Source organism: Adiantum capillus-veneris, chromosome 23 (genome assembly GCF_014529385.1).
Source record: "Adiantum capillus-veneris isolate H3 chromosome 23, ASM1452938v2, whole genome shotgun sequence".
NCBI lineage: Eukaryota > Viridiplantae > Streptophyta > Polypodiopsida > Polypodiales > Pteridaceae > Adiantum > Adiantum capillus-veneris.
In genome coordinates this window covers 136,075,851-136,093,406 of record NC_140953.1, presented here as the reverse complement: position 1 = coordinate 136,093,406, position 17,556 = coordinate 136,075,851, and the positions used below count along the sequence as shown (strand labels likewise).

At 47.0% G+C, this 17,556-nt stretch overlaps 1 protein-coding gene across 3 annotated transcripts in view; it reads right to left on the bottom strand.

The window, feature by feature from the left end:
* LOC147428655 (replication factor-A carboxy-terminal domain protein) overlaps positions 1-17,334 on the bottom strand; it is a 52,354-nt gene extending 35,020 nt beyond the window's left edge. For all 3 annotated transcript variants that reach the window (XR_015186060.1, XR_015186059.1, XM_086497488.1), the window contains exons 1-2: positions 17,178-17,334; positions 16,921-17,041 (exon numbers count right to left, since the gene is read on the bottom strand). Coding sequence is in view for 1 of the 3 variants with exons in the window: in XM_086497488.1 (XP_086353614.1) it covers positions 16,921-17,041; positions 17,178-17,242 (186 nt within the window). In the remaining 2 variants the exon portion in view is untranslated. The remainder of the gene's footprint in view (positions 1-16,920; positions 17,042-17,177) is intronic.
* Between the last annotated feature and the right edge of the window lie 222 nt (positions 17,335-17,556).

Genomic DNA, 17,556 nt, shown 5'->3' with positions numbered 1-17,556 from the left:
ATGACGCACTAGGGATACTCTGTACTCGAATGTCTCCAGTGAGAAAAACCCTCTCACTTAAAATTCCAATAATTCATTTAGAATTATTTTTTCCTTGGTGTTCCAAGCGAGAAAACCCTCTCACTTATAAATCCAATAATTCATTTAGAATTATTTTTTTGTAAGATAAAGCCTATTTAGCAACACTCGCCGCGGCTGTCTGGCGTCCCACAACCTCGCCCAAAAGATTGACAAGAACTCAATTGTGAGACCCTCCTCTTGCCAATGAGGTGTTGCTGCAGGACGAGTCTTCTCCAAGCTGCCAGTATGTGACATCCCAATCGAACAATGTATTGAAAGAAAGGGACCCCTGGATGGTCGGCTGAAGAGAAAGGGTCCCTCCAAACCACTCTCCAAGATCCCACTACACTCATGCCAGTGGACAGCTCTTCCAAGCCCACATCCTCCAATGGCCCGTCTCTAGAGTTGCTGGGTCAAGATCTATGACACAAGTCCTCCAACAGATGCCCACTATTCGGATCCTCTAAAAACAACACTCTGCAACCTGTGGGGCCTCTACTAAGACTCGGTGTAATTGACCCTCGCCCTGTAACTTGAAAAACATGGAGGGTACAGTCCCTCAGCAAGCCCGAACTGCGATGAGGACCTCCAATCGCGTGAAGGCCCCCATCCACATAGGCGCTGCTGACTCTAGAGGTGTAAGCCACTCAACTGGAACTGCCTCCGTGATGTCCTAACACATGCTCTGCACCTCTCTCATGCCCTGTAGTTGGATGCTCTGAAGCTCCTCTGGCAAACCTGAGAACTCTAGCCAGTCACCTAAGAGTGCATGCTTGACCCTCTACCATTGGACCCCAAGAAACATGAGGTCGACTACTAACCAAGTGGCCTCTCTGAGTGCTGACCATGGGGTTCCAAACAAGGGTTATCTCAAGCGCTCCTCCGTGCACGTGGGTTGGTGTTGCTCCAGACCTCTACATAGTTGCTCCCAAGAGCGAAGCAAGCTCACAACAAATCGGTCCTCCAGTCTACTGCTCAGACCAACTTTGCGCATCTCTGTGAAAATTCATCTGATGGAAGGTCTCCAAGGGCCTCTTGCTTAAGGCACTCTAGCTCTAAGCCGTTGAAGCAAGAACTCCTTCCAAGGCTCCTCCCCTGGAAGCAGTCCTCTGACAACAAACTTCCCAAGAAGGGCTCTGCTCTGCTCTACTGGGTCTATGATCCCCGGACCCCAACCCCCCTGAGAACAAGGTAGAGTGATGACCTGCCAGGCCACTTTGACTCGGGCTATCTGAGTGTCGCGCCTCGTCCAAAGAAAGTTCCTGATTAGCCTCTCTACATGGCTGATGCAGGAGCTCGAAAAGATCCAGCAAGATGTAATGTACCACATAGTAGCCAACAACACCTGGTTCGCCACTATAACTCTACCTGCCAAAGAAAGGCGAGTCGAGCTCCAATGTAACAACTTCCTCCTGATGGACAGGAGGAGGGGAGCAATCTATTGCTCAGGAGACAAGTCAAAGCCAGCTTGCAGCCCAAGTATTGACGAACTGCAGTCCCTGGGGGAATCCATCTAAAACCCTCACCTGGCAGCCAATCAGGCGTAGGAGCATTGCCAACCGAGAATGCCACTATCTTCCTCCAGTTGATCAGTGCATTGATGCACAACAAAACGTCTCAAGAGCCTGCTAACACCTGTGCAGGTTGGCCTCCTGGCCCTCCAAGTAGAGAGCTAAGTCGTCTGCAAACTCAACGTCACATAGACCAACCTGCTGTGAAACCAAAAATCTGCTCATCGCCTCAGCATAGAACAAAAAGAGAAAGGGGGCAAGAGGGCAGCCCTGTCTGACCGAGCCTGTGAGCATGAAACGGTATCATCTACCTTCTGCCAAAAGCACCTGATTGTGTGCACGTCTATAGAGAGCTGACACACCTCGGATCCAAGCATCTGAGAAACCCATCCTGTGTAGAGTGCCCTCCAAAAAGTCCCAGTCAACTCTATCGTAGGCCTCCTCAAAATCAAGAAGAAGAATCACCAAATCCTCACCACGGAGGCACACAAGGGCAGATGCCTCCCAAAAAGTGAAGATGTCAAGGATATTGCACTCCTTCACAAAACTTGTCTGTGTCCCATGTATAATGCTCTCAAGAAGTGGCTGAATCCTCAAGCTCAAAGCCTTGGCTAGAATTTTGTAGGTTGAGTTGAACATGGTGATGGGCCGCCACTGCCGAATCTCATCCAAGGAGCCACCCTCCTTGGGAATGAGGTAGATCAAGCCCTCACTCATGCTGTCAGGCATCTCTCCTATGTGCAATATGTACTGAAAAGCGCTGCAAAGGTCTGAGCCAAGCAGATCCCAATACTCAAGGAAAACCTTGGGAGTCAAACCATCCTCACCAAGACAACTACTACGGGGAAGTGCTTTGAGGGCCGCATGGAGCTCCTCTAGCTAGCTGCTAAAGAGGCAGCTCAAGCCTTTGGCGCATCTCCTCAGTCACCAGACAAGGCATTTGTGTCCAAACCTGCTCTCTGCATGCATCCTGACGCTCTGATTGAGGCTTTGCTGACAACACGTCACGGTAGAAGTCAGTAGCAACTGCACACATGTCCTCTGACTCTGAAGCCACTGACCCGTCAGGCCTCCTCAACTGGCTTACACTCGCATGCACGTGTCGGGGTCCCACTGTCTCAAAGAACGCCCCTGTCACTCTATCACCCACTTGGGTCCATTGAGATGCCTGTCGATAGAAAGCAAACCCATGACGCATCTCCTCTATGCTGGCACGCTCCTGGCGAGCCTACTGCAACTGCTCCTCCAACCAAGGACTGTCTAGGTGTTGCTCCTGCATCCTCTGCAAGGAAGCAACGCCCCGTCGGAGACGTCGCTCCTCCTCTCTCGCTACAGCTAGACGAGTCGTAGACTCCTAAAGAAAGAGTCGACTAGAGGCCACTCTGTCAGCAGGAGAGTCCTGCGTGTCCAAGCCCTCTATCCAGATAGCCACCACTCGCTCTCTGAGCTCTGAATCCAACAAGATCCTCTCAAGGATGAGAAGCATCGTGCTCCCCTACCTCTGTCTCTCTCTCACAGTGAGGATCACAAGTGCATGGTCCGAAAAAGATGTCCCAACCTGAATGCAAATTGACCCACCCAAGTCACATAAGTGGTCACTGGCGTAAAAGCGATCTATCCTAGATAGATTCACTCCTCCCACTCTACGGTTTGAACGAGAGAAGGACAAGTTGTCTGGGGGGCTCACAAAGCCAGAGTACTTCCAAACATCTGAAACCCTCAAAGTCATACATAGCCTCTCCCAAGCTGCCAACTCAACCCCGTGCACATTAGCATGGCCACCTCACTCGAGTCCTGTCAGAGGGGTCCTCTGACATGTTGAAGTCACCCCCAATGCACCATTGCTCTGCATGCGGCAGAGACTTTACAATATGAGACCAAAACTCTACACGTGCACTTGCTACATTGGGCGCATAGATGTTCAGGAAGCCCAAGAGATGGCCCTGAACCTGCAAAGTAATCCACTGAGCCCTGCCAAGCACAATAATGCCTCTACCCACAATGGCTTGCTGCCAAGAGTCCGCAATAGTCATACATACCCCTCACTGGATACCACCAGGTCCAAATGCAATTGACCAAAAAGTCTCATATCGTCAATGCAAAAGCTGACCACAACGTCTAATGCGACTCTCACAAAGATGATGCTCCTGCAACATAAGAATATCAACCTCGCCTCCCACAAGGCATCGTTGAAGCTCCTTACGCAATCGACCCCGCTGGCACTAAAACTGGGGCCACCTAATCCCTACACATTCCATGAGACAATCCTCATGAGAACGAGCAGGAACTGATGCTGCAGCAGCAGCTAACCGCGCTATCTTTGAGGCTGGCTTGGATGGGAAAAAATACACATCCGTACATCCTGTCGAGTCTAGAGGTGTCATTGAGAACTTCGCCAACGGCCACAAAGTCTATACCAGGTTTGTAACCCCAAGGTCTCCCATGTGAGAGAACTAGAGGACCTATGCCTGCAGCCACTCCAACACTGAGTTTAACGTCCACTCTGACTGGTCCCTGCCACATAGGGAAAAAAGAAAAGCCAACCGCTATGTCAAGGGGCTCTATCCCTCTAGCTGCAAGGAACAGTATATGGACTCTGAAGCAAGTTGCCTCAAAGTCAAGTGAAGGGTCGCCAAGAAACCGAGTGAAGTCATAGGCAAAGAAGTCCCACCTACGACAAATGTTGAAGCTCATAAGTCCACAAGGAACTACTGCAAAGGGAGATGTCTGCACCTAAAGGGGGTACGCAAGAAAGGCTATCCCTCTCTCGCCAAGCGACTCGTGGCAAAAACACTGCCAAGAGATCTCCTAGCAGTCGAGGAAGGTCCTGCCACATGGGTCGGCTGTGGGGTAGGAACCGGAGGAGAGGAGGAAGCGGGGGGTGGTGGGGGGTGGGGGATGGAGGGGTGGGAGGGCAGGGAGCGGTGGGAGGAGGGGGGAGGTGGGGAGAAGGAAGAGGGCGGGGGAGGAGAGGCGGAAGGAAACAAGGGGAGAGCAGGGACTGTCGAAGGGGAGGCCGAGGTAGAGGGAGGAGCAGGGACCCATCCTGCTAGAGAGGATCGAAACAGTTCCCTCCGGGAACCCACTACTGTTGGCCTAGAGCCTGGTGACCACCCGGAGGGTCAGAATGGCGTGGTGGCCCCTGACAACGCCGACCACAAACCTGCTGCCTGCCCTCCTCTGCTTGAGCTCCAGGCTCGAAGGGTGAGGCTGCCTGAGTAACCTATGACTGTTTGCTGCTGCTTGCCAGCCCTAGTAGGCTGAGACTGAGCTTGAGGTGAAGGTCAGGGCCTCCTCCGTGGGCAGGCCTTCGCAAGATGTCCCATCTAGCGACAAATGAAACATTGATTCGGAAGGCCCGAATACTCCATGCTCTAGCGAAGCCAACCACCACTCACCCGAGGTAGAAGAATGACCTTCGGGAGGGTGTGGGTCTCCCCACCAGAACACGTACTCTGGGAATGCCAACTGCCTTGGCAGCTACAGAGGCTATCGTTCGAGGCTCATCACAATGACCTTGGACGCCATCTCGGGAGTCTCAAACACTATCTGGTAGTAGCCACGTCCGAGAAGCTGAACATCGAGGATCTCGCCCACCTTTGCAAGAAGGCAGGCCTGATGGAGATCACGCACCTTCTCTCTGCTGGGTCTGGTGCCGAGAATCTTACAAATAATAGAGGTGGCCTGAAGGCGTGCCACCTCTGCCTCTAAGCTCGCTTGCTCTGTCGACGTGAGAGCAAGTCGGATGGTGAGTTCTACGGGGCCGGGCGAGGGGGCTGCAGTGGAGTCCCTCTGAGGTGGAGCAAAATCCTTCATCTGTGTCTGTTGCTGCAAAGGCGAACGAAGGGGAGTAGAAGGCGTCGATGCGAACAAAGTGAGTTGGTGCCGCTGTGAACCAGCTCCGACAGAGACACGAGGTGGGGGTGGGGGAATGTGGGCAGCACGAGGAGGGGGGAGTGAGAAACGGGCAGTCAACTCAGGCAGCGCGTGCGAAGGGCTAGAAGCTCAGGGTAGTGCAGGGCTGAGGCGAGGGGGGGGCTGAGGCGGGACAAGGCAGCGCGAGGGGGAGCTGAAGGCGATGGCGAGAGCACGCCTGAGCAGCAACAGCGAGCATCCTTCTTGCGTTGTCGGTTCTTGCTATTTCCGCAATTCATCACATAAGCTTCGCCACAGATCCCGACTTTGCGGACATTTTTACTCGGGTATAGAATGGGGAGACAATTTCATGTTATTCCATACGAGATGGCTATTTGATGCGGAAAACGATGTTGTGTGTTACACAACCTTTGAGGAAAAAGGTCTTGACAAAGTACCATTGTCCACCTTTTACGAGTCACCGCGGCATAGATACCACCTTGAAGGGTGTGAAGCGTTACTTCTATTGACCGAGACTCAAAAAGGATGTGGATGACTTTGTTCGCAGTTGTTTAGTATGCCAAAAGGTCAAGTTTGACAGGCATAAGGCATAAGGACTACTACAGCCTTTACCCATTTCCACCCGCCCCCGAGAAAGCATTGCTATGGATTTCATCGTTGATCTTCCCCAAGACTCAAAGTGGACACGATGGCATTTAGACTTTCATTGACACATTTAGCAAGCAAGCTCACTTCATTCCAAACAGTCAAACCTGATCATTTAGCGAAACTGTTTATTGCTCAGATTTTTCGGTTACATGGCATGCCTGAGACCATAGTCTCCGACAAATATCCCCGATTCACGAGCCATTTGGGAGAACATTGGCACGTGGTTGCAATTCTCATCATCATTCCACCCATAGACAGATGGGCAATCTGAGATAGCCAATTTAATGGTTGTGGATTTATTGAAGTCTTACATCTCGGATCAGAAGCTCAATGGGAAAAATATTTGCCTTTAATGGAATTTGCCTACAATAACACAGTTCACTCTTCGACGGAGAAGGACGAGGGACTTGGACACTGCTTTTGCCAAGATTCGCAAGGCTCTAGAGAAGTCTCAAGCCGGCACAAGAAGGCAACAGATCGACATAGATGCGACTTGAAGTTGAAGGAAGATGATTGGGTACTCTTACGTTTTGAGAAGGCACACCTACGGAAACGAAAAGGAAAGGAACGGCTTTTTCCTAAGCTTAGCACGAGGTATTATGGGCCTTTCCAGATTAAAGAAAAGATAAATGATGTATTCTTCAAACTCAAGTTGCCAGACACTTGGAAGATTCACAATTCGTTTCATGGGAGTCCTTTAAGGGTGAGGTGCTAGTTGATGGGGAGTCTGATGAGCAACCCGAAATGGAAGAGAGCGAGGAGATACTCATTCCAGAACAGATTCTAGCACATAAGGAAAGAAAAGTGAAAGGTAAAGTGATTCGGCGCTTCTTAGTGAAATTTAAGAACTATCTGGCATTGGATGTAGAGTGGATGGGAGGACCTAGCAGATACTCCTCAGATTTTAGAACTTTACCTTGAGGCTTTTGGATTAGCTGTGTCTATTCCAAAAGATCCTGCATATCAAAATGGTTGAATCTGGTGCAGACGAAACTGAACAAGAGGGGAGTCACTCCGCTCCTTTGTCACAAATTACCTGGATGGAATAGTCACTGATTTCCCTTTGGATTTCAAGGATATTGCTGTGTTGACAGTATTCTGCTATATGACTTTATGAATATTGAAAATGGGAATTCCCGAACTCGAACCTGATTAATGTGTACTCTCTCATGTGATTTTGTTTGAGTGCAAGAATGAAAGACGAAACAACTGCAACATTTCGATCTTAGACATAATCGCAATAAGGATTAGTTAATCCGACATCAGTGAGGTCCAAGATGGATCTAGATGTGATTGCTAAACACCTTGTCAGGAATCACGATCTTAGTTCTGGAATCAATTTTTATGTGATTGATATGATGCGAATGTGCACTGACTAACTCATCTTTGTGCAAGTACTAGATTACTGTTAGTCTAGTGCGTCGATACTTAGAGTCAATGTCTACTGAACTGGTTTATGGCCTCTGTCGGTTTTGCAGGCAAATAATCGAGGACGATTACTATTCTTTCAAGAGGGGGTATGTCACAAATTGATGACCATTGACGTGGCACACCAAACAAGTGTCCCAATTTATGGGCACCTGCCAACAAGGCCTTGGGGACACTAGGAAAAATACAAAAGGACCAAAGCGGCTGGTTGTACGGATCCTCGCATAACGCGCTGACTGGTAACGTGGCTGACTGTACGAAATTCCGTGAAACGCGCTTACTGTGCTGATGTAGCAGACCGTACGGAATTCCGTGAAATGCGCTAGCTAAATTCAGCACTAACTTTTGGAAGTCCATTGCTTTTCAGTTTGAAAGCTTTTCATGTATTGCTTTTCCAAGGCCAAGGGTCTTAAAATAAGTCCCGAGGGCTCCCTCTGGCTTATTGTGTGCTGACGAGCCGGTGAGTAGAGGCGACCCAAGGGCAACTGTACTTTGCTCAATTATTGATACAAAAAGAAATAGCGAAAGGAACGCCAATCTTTGGGGCCAATCTCTTCGGGCACAGACTACACTGAGCCGTGTCAACTCGATTGAACTGTGATTTAATTGTGTAGTGTTTAAAGTGATTCTCTCTCGTGTCGCGACAGATTCCAGACTTGGGGTGTCCAAGTTTGTTACACAATGCACATTCTCCAAGATCCGTCTTTCTTTAGTACTAGCAATACCAGAGAACAGTAAGGTGACATGCTAGGTTGAATGAGACCCTTTCTAGAAGTTCTTTTACTTGATTCATTATTTCTTCATTCTGGGCTTGGCTAACTGGATAGGGTGGCCAGTTCGGTGGCGCACTTCCAAAAATCAAATCAATCGTATGGCGAGGTGGAGGTAATACGCAAGGTCGTTCCTTATCCAATTCAGACATATTGGATCCTTGTTTATCATTCAATTCTTTTAAGTAGATCGAGTAAACAATAGGGATAGACTCGCCCTTCAATTTTACATCAAGCACAATTTTCCTATCCTTCTCATTCGTCCAAGTAGCTTTCTTGGCCCGATAATCAACCACGGGATTGTTCTTAAGGTACCAAGGGATTCATAGGAGGACATCACACCCTATCAAAGGCATGATGTAAAAGTCCTCGTGCCCTAAATACCCTTGACAATGCAAACGGTGTTTGCCAATGATAGGTGTAATGGCAACATCCCGTCTTGGTGCCGCTAGAACTATCTCCGCCTGTGGCCCCATTCTGTCGGGCGTAATTCCAAGTCGAGCCACCAATTCAGGTGAAATGAAGTTGGCCTTGGCTCCTTCGTCAAAAAAGATGAGGGCTTCCTAATCTCGTACTTTGCCCCATGCACGGCAAAGTTATGTGCTTTCATCCATCTGATCTAGGTCGGTCCCCATACAATCTGGCACAAGTTCTACTTTCATCTTTCTTTTTTTGCCACGTTCTTCAGCTGCTCTTGAACTCTCTGGCCTGCCCTCTGAATGTCCTCGCAGTGCCTTTTTGGGGCACCTTGCAGAGATGTGTCCTTGTTCTCTGCAGTCAAAACACTTCCCCTCCTTGAGATAGTCTAATTTCTGTTCCTCGGTCAATCGGGGTCGTGCATCCTTCTTTTTCTGAAACTTCCTTTTTCCTCTGTTATCATTTGTCGAATTCTGTCCGGTCCTTGGTGTCAAAACTTGATTAGTGGGGTAAGACAGGTTACCCTAATGCATAGCAAATCCTTGCTTAGCATGTCCCATCAATTGTTGTATGGACTCGAACTTTTGCTCAAGGCAGTAATCTCGGATCTCCTTGGGAAGTCCACAGCAAAATCGCTCGATTTGCTGCTTGAAAGTGACCTTATTAAGAGAGGCAGGTAGAAAAGCATCCCAAAATCTCTCACAATCAGCATCCGAAGTGTCAACCTTGGTCATCCAAAGATGGTTCCAAGCGATAATCACATCTCGTTCATACTCCTGAGTCAGCCAAGAAGAAATAAAGAGTCGTTTGAACTTTAACCACTTAGTCGGGGCTTCTTTCCTTAAGAGAAGAGTGGACCACACATTCCCTTTCAAGAATGATGCTGCCCTCCTAATTTTGGAGTGCTCTAAGTAGCGCCCTCCAGAAAATGCTATATCAAACTTTTGAATGACGGCTAAAGCCTTGGAAGCATCTTGAAACCCTCAGAAGGATTCAAGCTTTACTACATGTCCACCCTCCTTAAATTCCTTGGTCTTTTTGCCCCTGTCCTCGAGAAAATCATATTGGTTGGCTCTGTAAAAGTGCTTCTTCTTTGAATAGAACATGTGGTCATCGGAGTCCGAACTCTCAGAGGAGGATGAATCCTCATCAGAACTGTTACAAACATGTCGAGATCTGTAGTATGGTTTGCTCTCCTTTGCCTTCTTCTTGTTCTTTCCAAATCTCTGGTTCTTTCTTCGTTTCTTGCCCATTCTGTCCTCATCACTTGAATCGGAAGAGAAAGAGCTATCCGAACTGTCAAAAGAAGATGAGGATGAATTGGACAGTCCTTTGAAGCGTACATGCTTCTGTTTTCTTGCACTTGCAAAAGAAGATTGTCGGCCCAAATAAACGGGGTAGTCAATTCCCTTGTTGCGTTTCTTCGATTGTTTCTTCGCCCCCAAAAGTTGGTTGACTCGTCTTTCGACAACATCATCACGTTCTTCGTAAAACATCCTTGGGATAGGAGGTTTCTTGAGGGCCGATTTTATTGGTGTGTCTGGCTTTTTGCCAATGCGTATGCACTTCGTCAATCGGGTGCCGCGTCAAAAAGTTGGCATATTGTGGATCCTTCGCAAACTGGAGCATCTGCTTTGCGCACTCATCGACCTGTTGCTGACATTGCATCTCCATTAGTTGATACTCCGTAGGCCGAGGTGGCCCATATTCTTGATCTGCTGATCCATTCAAATTTTATGTGCTGCCTCTCATTCCCGAAGTAGCAAGAGTCGTTTGATTCTTGCCGGAATCCATGTGTGTCGCGAAAAAGGGATCGGATTTCCCGGTAGAAGACAAATCGACTGAGCTCTAATACCACTATAACAGACTTGGACACCCCAAGTCGAGAATCTGGCACGACACACGAGAGAGAATCACTTTAAAATACTTCACACTTAATTCACAATTTAATTGAGTCGACACGGCCCGACGTAGTTCCGTGCCCAGAGAGATTGGCCCCATAGATTGGCGTCTCTTTTGGTATTTCTTTTTGTATTAATGCATGAGCAAAGTGCAATTGCCCGTGGGTCCTCTCTGCTCACCAACTTGTCAACACAAGTGAGCCACAAAGAGGCCCAGGGGACTTATTTAAAAGCCCTTGACCATGGAAAAGCAATGACATGAAAAGCCTTCAACTCAAAAGCTCCTGGCTCCAAAAGCACTTGCGCTAAAGCAGCCAACGCAATTTGCGGATTTCCGTACAGGTGCCACGTTAGCATAGCGAACGGAATTTACGGATTTTCGTACAGTCTGCCACATCCGCATAACAATGCAATCTGCAGATTTCCGTACAGCAGCCAGTCCGCCGATTCCTTTTAATTTCTCTAGTTGTCCCCAGGGCCCTGTTGGCAAGTGCCCATAAGTTGGGACAACTTATAGCATGCCACGTCAAAAGTTTGTGACATGTACAACTTTGTGAAGAAATCTGACAGCACTTTGGACATCATGAGGGGTGAGGAAAAGATTTAGGATCCTCCTCATTGTGCCACCGCTTCACCATAAGTCTATATGCTTCGCAACTTCGGCAACCGCAAGTTGGTTAACAAAACAATAGCAGAAGACGCTCGCAAACACACCAACCACTTCCACAACTCACTAAGATTGTCTAAAGTGGAAGACACGACATGTTTCTACAACGAATGTTCAATGAATGTCTTCGGTACTCTAAAAACATTGTTTTTTTATTCAAAGATTTTTCATGTTATTTAATGCACATAGATGCTCAGGTGGTCACATAAGTAATACCATGTTTGGCCCACATGGCCTAATAGTAACAGTATTACTTGACAGTGGCTCTATTCATAATTTAATTTCTTCTCATGTGCTACATCATTTTCAGCTAGACATGAGGCTTGCCGATCGCCTTTAGGTGGTCTATTATGTCATGTGCACATCTAACCCTATATGCATGTGAACAAGCTAACTCCTATTTCTAGGGTTTAAGACAACCTAAATATTGTTCTGGCACCCTTATGAGCCTGTACGCAGGATATGCATGTCTAGGCACTTTAAATTAGTTGCATACTCTAATTGCGCATGAGCATAGCCAATGTCTGCTAGGTGTACGCACTCGGGAGTGTTCCCATACAATTGCATTAGTACGCACCCTAGGTATTTATCTGCATGTGAAGCACCTCTTACAAGTGAGTTTAAATCGTGAGATTTTTAGTTGCATTGCCCGACCCAGCTTTAATTCTATATATAAGTGGTGCTAGGGGTGACTTCGCAAGCATAAGTCAATACCCTCGGTACTAGTCCCAAGCACCCACAGTACCTCAGCATCTTTGGCAATTTTGCACCATATCACTTCATGAGCACCAGCATTTTCAGTTTTCAGCCATAACCTCGCCATAGTGTCACAGATCCCGCCATCAATACCACCGTTTTCAGTTTTCCGCCCAAGACGGCAGATCAGCCAGCAACCCTCAGATTGGCCAACATTTTTCAGTTTTCAGCCCATCCCCGACATCCGCCACAATAGTTCAGCCCATAGCCTCGTCGCAATCGCAAATCCCATTCAGCATCCCCTAGCATTTTCAGTTTTCAGCCTTTAGCCTCGTAGATCCAAGCATCAGTAGCAAGATCCCGTTAGCACCTCAACATCTAGGATCATTGTATCAGCATTTGTGCAATCTAAAGCAAATACCAATAGGGACGGGAACCCTTGGAGGGAGGTTTGGGACCCCATCTGAAGTTAGTCTCTCTCTCTCTCTCTAAGATCCATAGGGACGACCCAAGGTGGTGGAGAATAATACCAAGTAATTTGGTCGTGTGACACTTAAAGAACATTGTGGTGCATGCCCACCGTCTCAAGAATGTTGGAACGAGGGCTAGCTATGGTGGATGCCATCTCATGCAAGCCATGGCGGGAGAGGAAGCTGCAACAAGAGAGTATACGAGAAGGAGAGAGCAGTTCGACACAGCTTGGAAAAACTCACGCTATTGTTCTTGTGTATCTATTTCTTGTGAAAACCCTTACAATATAAAGAAAAAGTGCCATGCAAAACTATACTTTAACTGGACTGTCTGCATGCTTTTAAGAGGCTTTCCCACGGGCTGGCCGACAAGGGCTTGGACCCAACAATCCCCCCCTCAAGCCCGAACTGGACAGACCCTCTCATGATACCTCGAGTTTTTGGTATACTCGGCAACCGGGAGTTTTAGGTTCTCTCACAACCAAGGATTTTTGGTTTATCCATAACCTGGTGCTAGGTCAGTAACCCCCCCTTGAACAGATAGGGTGTAGGTCAAAACATTAGCTACCAAAAGTATTGGAGTTTTTGGTTCATTGCCAAACCTTGGGTTTATGGTGTACCCAGTAACCTCATGAGCGTGCAAAAATGGGCTGAGAACTGATAAAATGGGAGGTCTTACCATTTATGGATGGTAGTGTCTATATCCCGTACAAATTTTTTGATATGATGAAAGCTGACAAGCATGACAATGACTAACAACAAGTAATGTAAAAGAGGCTTTGACTGGAAAACATAATTGTGTTGACAAAACATAACAGATGTATGACATTGAACTGGTAAAATACTTTGTGAAATCTTGTACTGCAACCTCGAAGCAAATTCCATGGTTGCATCTATTGATATGCCAAGTGCTTTGAAGAAAATCGTCATGGTCTGCATCACTTCCCGCATTGCTAGCTGTATCCGAACCACTAAATTGGTATACTTGGCATACGCGTTCAAGAGAGGTGCTGCATGTAAATTAAGATGCTGAAATGTAGTAGGAAAGTGCATATTGGCTTGCCTTGCATTTGATGGCCGTTCAAAATGCTCGATGCACAGAACTCCTTTTGCCGATAGCCACTCTCTTTTGACCAATACACTAGATTGCGGCTGTGGGGTGTGAATCAACACACTATGTGTGAATACCCACTTGGATAGAAAGTTCAAGACCAAAATTGGGTGGCCCTTTGTTTTCAGTTTGAAAATCACAATAAAAAATAACCAAAAAAAAACGAGTTGTCTACAGCAGCCGAAACATGCGATGGCGAGCTTTGCAGAGAGAAGATGATCAAGGTTCATCACCATCCCAAACATTGCAGATGGCTTTGCTTAGATTGCTACAGGTCAGCGCTGCTTGGGAGGTTATCTGAAGCACCGAAAACCGACACAGCTTGGCCTTGATAAGCTTAGCTCTGCATCTATTTCCGCCTCCTTCTCTTGCGTCTTGAGATGCAGCAGCCCACGAAGTCTTGCCCGCCTAGGACCCTGCGTTTTGATTAGCTGGCTTGCCGTTGCAACCACAATCGGGGTCTGCTCTCGACAGTGCAACAAAAGCCAGCGTTTTGAAAGGCAACTGCCAAGGCACCAGCACCTACGAGCTCCTACGTTTCGAAACGCTGTGCTGTGACTGCGTACCAAACCGGCAGAGTCTCTCATTGCTACTGTGTTTGGATGTGCACCCGGTAGTTGTAGAGGCACCGCCTGTGGGCGTCTTGAGAAGCCAGTGCCGAAGGAGCACCGAAGCTCTGATACCAGTTGTTGGAACGAGGGCTAGCTATGGTGGATGCCATCTCATGCAAGCCATGGCGGGAGAGGAAGCTGCAGCAAGAGAGTATACGAGAAGGAGAGAGCAGTTCGACACAGCTTGGAAAAACTCACGCTATTGTTCTTGTGTATCTATTTCTTGTGAAAACCCTTACAATATAAAGAAAAAGTGCCATGCAAAACTATACTTTAACTGGACTGTCTGCATGCTTTTAAGAGGCTTTCCCACGGGCTGGCCGACAAGGGCTTGGACCCAACAAAGAAAGCGTGGCGACGATCCTCCACTGCCCTGAAGGAGCCAACTGAAGCATCCCACTCACTGGGAAGAGTTTGGACTAACTTTGCGACATGCAAGCATCTAGCCTTCCAATCATCCACAAGGTGACTACAACCATAGTAGCCAAAATCAACTCCGAGGGGTGACTCAATAGCATTGCACAATATTTGACACCTTATCCAATGTGCCCTATCGAAATCCAAGATCCGTCAATCGGATAACAAGATCCTCACCTTCCCCCTTAGAAGTAAGGTGAGAACCCGGGAATTGTAACAACCCATTTACCTTACCCCAAAGGACAAAGCCTATGCAAACACCCACCCAACAAGGCAGGGCACAACTTGAAAGCTAGACCATATGCTCATGGGGATGAACCCAAATCCAATGGCATATAGTCTCATCTACTTGTGAGGTACAACGCAAACAAGTCTAATCATGGCCAACATTGCCAGCCCATGTCTCCACTCAAAAACCAGCATGAACCATCAACCAAATGAAGTAGTCTATATGACGTATGATCCATGAGTCGCAAAAAAAGTACCAAAATCTGTACATAAAGGCATGCAATAGATGAGCACTGAGCCCAACACTCCAAACTATAGACTGACAATCCACACTCTGCAACCACAATAAAATATGCCAACCAATGCTAGCAAAATAGCCAAAAAATGAGACTATCTCACACTAATCTGCAATGAGAACAAACACACCACCCCAAGGTCCCATGATAACCACGAGAGGCTTGCTCTTCAAATCCATAACCATCACCATAGTAGCTGTAAAGTTTCAAAACTTGTTTCAAAGGTTTCGAGAGGTTTTGGTTCATGTCTGAAACCTCGTCCGAGAAGTTTCGTAAAACACTTCAAAATGTTGACATATATACACAAACACTAAAAGGCCCTACACATTGCACAATATGTAAAAGCCAAACATATATTAGATGTATTATGTGCTAGAAAACTCATGGCTTACTTAAAAACTTTAAATAGAATAAATGGCGGCAACAAGAGTTAAAAAATTTGGACTCGAAAGAAGGACAAGTTTCAAAAACACGGAGTTTCAAAAACGTTTGCCCAAAAGAGCTTCTTGGGAAGTATAACCACCACAAGTGGACATCATAAGAATACAACGTCCACTAGTCGGCATTCACCATTGAGCCTACCACACAAATAGGGTCCCCAACCAGTCAAGGAACGGGAATCCTCAGAAAGAATGGCAACATAACATCCTCCAATCTCGCATGAGTACCCTCTATCATTGAAGTAGAATCCACTGCAAATAGTACGCAACCAAGGCAAGCACGCTTGGGAGTATAACTCGTATCAAACATACCCATCATCCACTATGAGAAGGGAGATCAATAGTGCCATGTACCACTCATGCCAAGAGGGGGGAATTGCATCATCAATCTCTACTACCCAAGTATGTATCCCTCTATGCAAGCAAAACTCAACAACAATGAACTATGCATCCGAATAGCGATGTCACAACCATTGAGCAAGGGATTCTGTAGGCTCTCAGTCCTGGACACCCAACTAAATCCAAGTTGACGATCAAATGACAAACTCCTCTAAGAGTCGAGACTCGAGGTAGCTACCAAACAAGGCCTTCCCTCACCTTCACTCAAATCCTCCACAAACAATGAATAAAAGATGAGCAATGAGAAAAGGACAGTGGAGCATCTGTAAATATATATCTGACTCCATATCTAGGAACCATGCACCACAACATGATGCAGAAAGACTTTCCTAATTTCATTGCCCGCAAACAAACCGCAAAGATTGAGCTTACATATCTCTCCATTTCTGGATCGATAATCCCCATGCCACCTTCAAATCTCAGCAAAATGCAGTAAAAAAGCAAGCGGACCCAGGTATCCATAGTCCCATCTAAACCTCCATAAAGGAAATTCCTAATGAGACAACGTCTAGACAAGCTCTCCGAATTCACAATCCAACACAAAGTTGTGAACCAAGTTATAGATAAAAGCACCCTATTTGTCACCAAAGCAGTACTTTCTAATGACAAATGAGATTATAACCAATGACACAGCTTCCGACCATTAGACTACAAGGCCGGATGAAACTACTACTAAGGGTGAACATCAATCTCATGGTTAAAGCCCAAATAGCTACACGTCTGCACTGAGTGCAAGCCGAGAAAAACCATCTACACGGCTCCATGGGCACGCATCTTGCACTCCAATGGCAATTCCATGTGACTTGCTCCAATTGATGAGAGCACCACCAGTCACACAAAATGTGTTCAAGGTCTGGCACTTAAGAGTCCAAGACTGGCAAGGAATACTCTCTCTCTCTCTCTTCATATACATGAAGCATGAAATATATAGCATGGGGCGTGTCAAAATGAACCATTCATGGTACAATTCGTACCTGCAAGCGGTAGAGCATTTGGGTCCCATTTTCTGACAAGCGTGCTCCGCATGAAATACATACCATGGGTCCATGTATATAGTCCGGCACTGGAGCTTCACAAGCACGACAAACCCTGTAACTGCAAGCGTGGCAGGTTTGAGAAAACTCTCTCTCTCTCTCTCTCTCTCTCTCTCATGTAAGAGAGTCTGCAACTCTGTGTGTGTGTGTGTGTGTGTGTGAGAGAGAGAGAGAGAGAGAGAGAGAGAGAGAGAGACCACAAGGAACGGCTATTGAGGGCCGCGATGGTGCAGAAGGAGATGTGGATGTCAGGAAAGGTCATGCTGGCGTAGCCTGTGGGCGGGAAATGGACAGAAGTGATTTTGGACTTCAAGTATCCAAATCCAAAATGTCATTAAAAAAACGTCAAAGCTTTTATCTACAACAAGTCACAAAATCGGCAAGGGTAGAGGGGGAGCAAAGGGAGGGGACTCTTTTCAAGTAATGGTTTTGTTTTAGGTCTTACCAAGAACGTACGAACGATTTTTGAAAAAGAAAAGAAGAGGAGAATAGATTCTCCTCATGCAATCTCTAAGGAGGAGGTCCCGATTGCGCGCGGAGGACAGAGAGAGAGAGAGAGAGAGAAAAGTATGTTGT